Source organism: Terrapene carolina, unplaced genomic scaffold (assembly GCF_002925995.2).
Source record: "Terrapene carolina triunguis isolate 2854851 unplaced genomic scaffold, T_m_triunguis-2.0 Scaffold32555, whole genome shotgun sequence".
NCBI classification, from domain to species: Eukaryota; Metazoa; Chordata; order Testudines; family Emydidae; genus Terrapene; species Terrapene triunguis.
In genome coordinates this window covers 8,606-17,099 of record NW_020696906.1, presented here as the reverse complement: position 1 = coordinate 17,099, position 8,494 = coordinate 8,606, and the positions used below count along the sequence as shown (strand labels likewise).

The window sequence follows — 8,494 nt, the reverse complement described above, 5'->3', positions numbered from 1 at the left end:
CCTGGATTCTGGCATTACACAGGGCAGGGGGAGGTCGGTTCCCTTCTCCTGCTCCCCCCACGCGTAGATCTGTGATCACATCAGCAAGAACAAGACTAAGAATATCACCAGAGTTAAGGAAACCCAGCTCCCCCTGCACTCCGGCTCTCCTCGGCCCTCCCTGAGCCTCACGAAGCATGGCTGACAGCGGAGAGATCACCCTCGCCTGCCCAGTCATCGCCGCCAACCCCCGCATCATCCGGGTCACGGTGAAAACCCCCAAGCTGAAGGAGGAGTTTGTGGTGCCAGAGAACAGCACCATCAAGCAGTTCAAGGAGGAGATCTCCAAGCACTTCAACTGCCAGACCAACCAGCTCGTGCTGGTGTTTGTTGGGAGGATTTTGAAAGACCAGGACACCCTCAGGCAGCGGGGGATCCAGGACGGGATCACTGTCCACCTCGTCATCAGGACGCAGAAGAGACCCCAGGAGAATCCGCTGCCACACGTGTACGTGGCCAGGAGCGTTGCCCCCCCCCCATCGCCGTCCGGCGTCACCCCCGCCCACAGCAGCGCCTTTGATCTGAGCAGGCGGGGCCTGGGCGTGAACTTGTCCAGCACGGAGCTACAGAGCCCACTGCAGCTCCTGGCCAGCTCGGAGATGATGGCCCGGAAGGTGGAGAACCCGTTTATCCAGAGCATGCTCTCCAACCCTGACCTGATGAGGCAGCTGATCATGGCCCACCCGCAGATGCAGCAGCTGGCCCAGCAAATCCCAGAGATCAGCCGCATCCTCAACAACGCGGACATCATGAGGGAGATGCTGGACATTGTTCGGAACCCAGAACTGATGCAGGAGATGAGGAGTCAAGACCGAGCCTTGAGCAACTTGGAAAACATCCCGGGCGGGGACAATGCCTTGAGATGCGCCTATGCCGAGCCCCAGGAACCAGTGCTAAGCGCCGCCCAAGAGCAGTTTGGAAACCTTCCCTTTGCTATGCTGGTGAGGAATCCCTCCTTGGAGGGTGTGGGTCGGGGCGGCCAGCCATCCTGCGTAGATCACAGAGACCTGTTGGCTCCTCCCTCCGTCTCCCAGAGCGCCACAAGCATCTGCACCAACAGCACCTGCGGGGACCTGGACAGCGGTGTTAGCAGCAGCAGCACCAACCCTCTCGGGCAGAGCTCTTCCGGGCCAAACCTGGGACCGGGGATGTTCACCACAGGAGGGATTCAGAACTTGGTGCAGCAGATCACCGAGAACCCCCAGCTGATCGTGAACTTGTGCGCGTCCTACACCAAGTGCATGATGCTGTCGCTGATACAGAACGCTCAACTGGCAGCACAGGCCACCTTGTCGGCGGAGAGCCCCCAGCACCAAGAACCAGTGACGCAGGGGCTGCCGAATTTCTTTCAGCAGATCCAGAACCCTGAGATGTTAGTGGCCATGTCCAACCCGAAAGCCATGCAAGCTTGGCTGCAGATTGAGCAGGGGCTGCAGACGTTGGCAGCAGAGGCCCCTGTCCTTCTACCGTGGTTTACTCTCCGTTTGTGGGGACTGGGAAATTCTGGGAGCTCTCTAAGTGCTACTGGCCCGAGCCCTGCACCCAGTGAAACGTCCCACGCAGCGCCGGCAGCGTCCGAGCAGGGACACCAACATCTAAACATGCTGCGGATGCTGAAAGTTCTTCCTGGGACGAATCCTCAGCACGTACAAGCTCCAGAAATCAAATTTCAGGAAGAACTGGAGTAGCTGGAATCAATGGGCTCCTTGAACCGCGACGGGAACATACATAGCAACCGGAGAAGATATCAGCGCAACAGTGGGAAGACAGAAACATCCAGCCCACCCGTCGTAGCACCGTCTCTGTAACGTGTTCACTTGGATTTCGGTCTTATAAAGAAAAGCCAATAATGGTGCACCTTTTTGTGGAGAGCTGTCATTTTCTTGTCAGCGGCCGGAAGTCAGTAGCTTTTGCCTAAAGATGTTGTATGCTTCAGCCCTATGATAAGGTGCTATTACCCAGCAGCTGTCCTCTAGGGAGTTCGAGAGAATGAGTTAATGAATTATGAGCGTCACTACAGCTCTGTGAAGCAGATATTATTTAGAGCGGGGCAAATAGTCTGTCTCTCTACCTGGGCCCGGGTGAGTGTAGGATTTGATTGACTGACACGCAGTTAAGAATTCCTCCTCACACCACCCCTGTGAGCTAAGGGTATGTCGGCAAAAAAGTCTCCGAGCCCAAGTCAGCTGACTCGGGCTTGCAGGACTCGTGCTTTGTGGCTACCAATAGCAGTGGAAACATTCGGGCTGAGCCAGTTGAGCCGGGCTCTGAGACTCACTGCCATGGGGTTTTGTGTGTGTGGGTGTGTGGTTTTGAGGTTATTATCCCCAGGGTGTAGACGGGGAAACTGAGGCCCAAAGAGATTTGATTCATCCAAAATTACACATGGCATCTGTGAGAGACCTGGAATAGAACCAGATCTCCTGGGTCCCAGCCCAATAGTTGTGACTATAGTTGTGAAGCTCTAACCACAGTGGCTGGCTGCGTTTGGGCCGTTTTACATTCACTGTTCAGCGCACGTTAGTGAACTTGTGTTTTGTTCACACAGATGTTTTTGGAGGAGATTTTTCTTGGTGTAAATATCAGTATTCATCAGTGATGAAGTCTTGGAAGTGCTAACCTTATGTCATCCAATTAGGAAACAGAAACCATGCCATATGACTTAGTTGCTCAAATAGCAAACCTTGACTACCTAACCTAAACACTTTGCAAACAGGTCAAAGGCCAAAACATGTTCAGAAACGCTCTTTGTCTAACAATCATGAATGATGAAAAAAATCAGGAATGTTACGATTGGTGTGGGGCCAAATTGCAGACAGAGAAGGGTTAAATCTGAGGAACGAGTTGTTCCCAGTGACCAATTCATCCTGAGATCAATGGAGTTACGCCCTGGATTAATGCAGCCCAGTACACCAGTAGCCATATCACCTTGTATCCACACCTAGGGCGGTGATGGTATTCAGATGGAGGGCAGCTGGTCTTCCCTGTCCTCTTTCATCAGCAGGTAGGCTCATAGGAGATCATCTCTTCTACCTCCTGGAGGAGCAGGTGAGCTGACCACCCTCTTGTTCTGGGAGAGCGGGACCCAGAAATACCAGACCAGAAGGGACCAGTCGGACAGTCTGCATGGCCAGGCCAGAGAGCCCACACAGGGATTCCTCCATTGTGTCCCATCACTTAAAATGCGACTATTGGATTGCATCACCTACAAGCACTGTGGGGTGGAGGTGCCTCTAAACGCTAAGGGGCTAGAGCAGTGGGGCCAACAGAAGGTGTTTTGGGGTCCTGCTGCTCGTCACTGGAGGAGCAGGCCTGTCTCATGGGGAGCAGAGGGACATGGGAGGTAGCAGGCCTCCCCACTGGAGAGCTGAGAAAGGGGAGGGCCAGCTGGGTGTCTGAGAAGACAGACTGGCATGGGCCACCCCCTCTAACTACTGAGCCTGTGAGGAGGAGAGCTGCATGTCCCATGGGAAGATGACCTGCCCCTTGGCGAGAAGCGGGACACAGGGAGACGGTGTGGGGGCGGGGGCGGGGGGTGGGCAGTGCCCTGCAATCAAGAACAAGAGCCGTTGCAGCCCCGCTGCTGCCGGATGGCGGCAGGGGGGCAGAGGATGTTTTCCAGGGGGATATGCTTTCCCCAGAGGGAGCAGCTCGGCAGGGAACGGGCCAGAAGGCTGCCTCTGGTGAGAAGTCGGGTAGGAGGATAACGCGGGGAAGCCAGGCTTGGGCACGGTTCACACTCCACGTTAGCCCGCCATTTCTCAAATGCGGCCACGAGGGGGGGTCCCTGCAGCCCGGACAGCGTCACGCGGGGGGGGGGGGGGGGGCAAAGCATCGGACACCCCCCGCCCTCCCTGTTGCTCCTGGATGCCCTGCCCTGCACTTGGAGACAGGTGGGCACAACACTGCAGGAGCACGGTGAGTTCTCTACCAGAGGGGGGACGGGGGGGCTTAGTGGGGCTCGGACTTCAGCCCTGGGGTGGTTGGGCGGTGGGGACTCAGGGAGCCTGGCTGCAGACTAGGGCTCCAGCCATGGGGCGTCAGACTCCAGCCCCTGACTGCATAGCGGCTGGCTCCGATCTCTGGCTCTGGCCACGTGGCACTGACCCCCAATCACATCGGCAGGTGCTGGCCGCTGGCGCTGGCCCCCATCCGTGCATGCCGACCCCCAGCCCTAGTCACTGACCCTGGGTGCTGGCCCCAGGCACCAACCCTGAGCTCCAGCGGCTGCCGGCCTTGGGTGCAGATCCCCGGCGCTGGCCTTGGGCTCCAGCGGTTGCTGGCTCTGGGTGCTGACCCCTAGCCCTGGCCATGCAGCAGCAGGTGCAGACCCTAAGTGCCAGCCCCAAACCCTGACTGTCCGCTCTGACCCCCAGCCCTCGCTGCTGACCCCGGGCACTGCTCCTGGATGTCAACCCTGGGTTCCGGCAGGGGCTGGCCACGGGCGCTGATCTCAGCCCCAGCCACCAACCCTGGGTGCAGATCCCCAGCCCCAGTCACACGGCAGCAGGCACCAACCCAGTCTTGGGCGGGTGCTGGCCCAGGACACTGACTCCCAGCGGGGGCAAACCCCTAGCCTGACCCTGGGTGCCGACCCTCGGCCCCGGTCGCACAGGAGCAAGTGCCGGCTCTGGGTGCTGACCCCCGGCTGTGTGGCAGTGGGTGCTGACCCCCGGCTCTGGGCGCCGATCCCGGCCCTGACCACGCAACTGCGGGCGCCAACTCTGGGCTCCAGTGGGTGCTGGCCCAGGGCGCCTACCCCAGCCCCAGGCACCAACCCACACCTCCAACCATGTGGTGGTGGCACCGGGTCCCCCCATCCAATCTCCCTGGCCCCCGCTGCTGCACCCCCCACCCCTCCATCCCGGTCCACAGGACTTGCTGTAAAAAGTGCTATTAACAAACATACAGATGTCACTTTTCACGGAAAAATTGTAATTATGAATCAAAAAAAAAAAAAAAAAAAGACCCGACATAAATTACAATGACCTGGATGTGGATCTGTGCTATTTATTTGTTTTTCCTAAAGTTGATAAAGTATTTTAGGGAAACGTGTCAGTGCGGCCACCAGCAAGAGTTGGTGGCCGCACTCTGAGGCCAGCAAAACATTTGTTGTGAGAACCCCTATGCTAGCCCAAGGTAACCCCCAGATGCCATGGGTCCAGGGGCACTGTGTACATGGGTGCCGGACAGGCTGATGGAGGGAAGGATGGGCCAGGATATGGTGATCCCGGGCCTGTTTTCAAGGGAAGTGCCAGCCACCAATGCCTTGTCTGCTTACTGTGATGTCAGCAGTGATATCACAGTGCCCCAGGACAGGCAGGGTGGAAATTCTGCCTGGGCAGGCGGCATCAGCAGCAGAAAGACCATGAGGGAACCCGCCAGGTGGTGAGTGAACAGAGGAGCAGGCCAACATCTGGCTGGAATGTGCGCTCTGGCTTTGGCTTCCGGCAGTACCACGGGGAGAGCAGACCAATTCCCCCTTCCCACCGCTCTGCCCCGGAAGCCCGTAACGATAGCGGCAAGAACGACCGCCGCTGTACATCAGCCGAAAGGAATTGTCCTCCGTCACGTCCCATCTCCTTCCCAAGGCACCTCTGCTCCCTGAGGAAGGACCAACGCGGAGCTCCTGGATCCCGGTCACCATGTCTGAAAGCCGACGGGCCCCCGGGGCGAACCACGCAGCCATCACCGCCGAGTCCGGCGGCGTCCTCAAGGTGACGGTGAAGACCCTCAAGCAGAAGGAGCAGTTTGAGGTAGCAGAGAGCAGCACCATCCGGGCGTTTAAGGACGAGGTCGCCAAGCGCTTCAAGGCTCCCTCTGACCTGCTGGTGCTAATATTTGCTGGGAAGATCTTAAAGGATCAGGACACACTGAGCCAGCATGGGGTCCGCAATGGATTCAGCATCCACCTTGTCATCCGGTCCCAAAAGAGGCCCCAGGACCACCCGGCTGAGCCGACGAATGCTGCCACCCCACTGATGCCACCCGCTCTGCAGCACCTGGGCCTCAGATACTCCAATGTGTCCGAGCTGCGGGGGCGCTTAGAAGAGCTGGTGGCCTCCAGCCGGGAGTTAGTGGCCCAGATCATGGAAAACCTCTTGTTTGAGATCATCAGTTCGGACCTGGATCTGAACACCATCAACAGCAACCCGTTCCTCTTGGGCTTCCTCATCGGGGTGACAGGCATGAGCGTGCTGGGTCTGGACCCAACCGACGTGTCGGATTTAATGAGCGAGGCCTCAGAGGCTGACGGTTCCATACAGGACTTGATGAGTGAGGTGGCACAGCATCCCATGGTGCAGAGCATCCTCACCAACACGGACCTGGTCCAGGAGATCCTTTTCTCCAACCCGCAGATGCAGCAGCTGGCCGAGCAAAACCCCGAGATTAATCACATTCTTCGCAACCCAGATTTCATCCGGGAAATGATTGAGGTCTCCAGTAGCCCGGCAATGCTGCAAGAAATTATCAGGAACCATGACCGAGCCTTGAGCAACCTGGAGAGCATCCCGGGTGGATACAGCGCCCTGCAGCAGCTGTACAGCGAGATAGAGGAACCAATGATGAACACCGTGCAAGCCCAGTTTGGGAGCAACCCGTCTGAATCATTGGAGAATAACCCACCCTTGGGTGGGGCCAGTCTGCCAGCCCGGATGGAAAACAGAGACCCTTTACCAAACCCTTGGGCCACTCGGACGAACAGGGGCGGTGATATTGGGAATGACCATGATAGCAATCGTACCAGCCATAGCAGAGGGCAGAACTTTATTGTCCTAAATTTTGGGCCTGGAGCAGGCCCTGGGTTTGCCAACACAGGAGGAATTCAGAGTATGTTTCAGCAGCTAACAGGAAACCCAGAGTTCATGCAGAACATGGAGAGCGTGTTGTCCAATCCCAACGGCCCAGCACAGATGCTGCTGAATAATACCCACCTCTCCAATGATGGACGTTCTCGGCCTCAAGACGAAAGGACACACCATGTCCCTCTGGAGTTGGAGAGCGCTGAAATCGCCCCCTTACTGACCAGCCCTAGAGCCATGCAGGCTTTGTTACAGATTCAGCTGGGCTTGCAGACGCTCTTGGCCGAGGTCCCAGATTTTATCTTAGGGCTGGGGGACCGGGACGTGGAACTGGAGCTGGAAAGCATGGAAGGGTCCGTTCCCAGTAGCGAGTCCGAAGAGGACGTCAGTCTAGCATCAGACAAGGATGAACCTGAAGGCCAAGAGTGCGTGGATCAGCAGAGGCCAGACGTCAGATTTGAGCGACAAATGGAGCAGCTCAGAACAATGGGCTTCCAGGACCGGGAAGCGAATTTACAGGCTCTGATTGACACGGAAGGGGAAATCAATGCAGCCATTGAGATGCTAACAAAGTCCCAGCCAAGCAAGATATTGTAACGTGTTCATTTTGCCTGTTGTAATTCTGTCTTGTTACATACTAAAAACAGCTTGGTGCATATTAAGGTAGCGTGCAGCGGCTTGCTTCCAAAGTGCTCCCTCTTTGCACGTGTTTCATGCAGTGCCTGCCCGTTGTGCTAGGCACGGCACATAACACATAAGAGTCGTTCCCTGCCCCAAAGAGCTTCCGATCTAAAGAGACGAGACAGGCACAGGGTGGGGGAAAGGAAATATTTTTATTTCCATGTTACAGAGGGAAATTGAGGGTGGGGGTCCCAGAGCGCAGGCCCCAGCCCAAGCCTGAATGTCTACACAGCAGTTTTTAGCCCTGCAGTCCAAGCCCCGCAAGTCTGAGTCAGCTGACCCGGACCAGCTGTGTAGATGTATGCTAAGTGACTTGACCCGGGTCATTCAGAAAGTCTGTGGCAGGGCCAGGAATTTGACCCAACTCTCCCGAGTCACCTAATCCAGCTCATGAATTGCACCCTTCCTTTGGCTGGCTCGGCAAGGGGTGTGATTTCGAACCCTGGATTTGCTGTCACCGCTGTGTGACTTGGGTTCGTGTGACTCACGGTGCAGTCATTCCATTTGTTCTGCTTCGGCAGACCTAGTCCTCGCGGGAGGAGCAGCCTGACTAACGGGAATTGATCGGAGCCAGGATTAGGAAGCCTCTAAGTGAAGTTTGCAAACAAGCTTCCAGTGTTAGTCGTCTCTTTGCCCCCCAGCCCTGTACGCTGCTTGTAACCACCACTTCCGCTCCAACCACGTCTGCCGCCCAGGGCTCCGGCCACAGCTCAATGCCTCAGGTCTCCTTGGTCCCAGCGGCTCTAAGTGTCTCAGTCCAGTCCCCAGGAGACTCGGATTGATCGGGCAGCTGGGCGTAGTGTGGAGACTACACTGCTTGTGTTGGTTGGTGGGTTTTCTTTGGATTTCTAACAATGGGCGTGGGAGACACAAAGGGCCGATGCCTCTTGCGTATATTTCAAAATACAGCCATGAGACCTGATCTCCTCTAGGCCCCAGAGCAATCCGGTGTCACGAGAACGGCCACACTG

At 56.8% G+C, this 8,494-nt stretch overlaps 1 protein-coding gene and 1 pseudogene across 1 annotated transcript; both read left to right on the top strand.

Moving 5' to 3' along the window:
• The first annotated feature begins 176 nt into the window (after window positions 1-176).
• On the top strand, window positions 177-1,833 carry LOC112107603 (annotated as a pseudogene).
• A 3,851-nt stretch (window positions 1,834-5,684) lies between these two features.
• On the top strand, window positions 5,685-7,439 carry LOC112107602 (ubiquilin-2-like). The gene is given in 3 exon segments (XM_029914160.1): window positions 5,685-6,011; window positions 6,014-6,045; window positions 6,158-7,439. Coding segments are annotated over 3 exon segments (1,641 nt in total).
• Window positions 7,440-8,494: the final 1,055 nt, after the last annotated feature.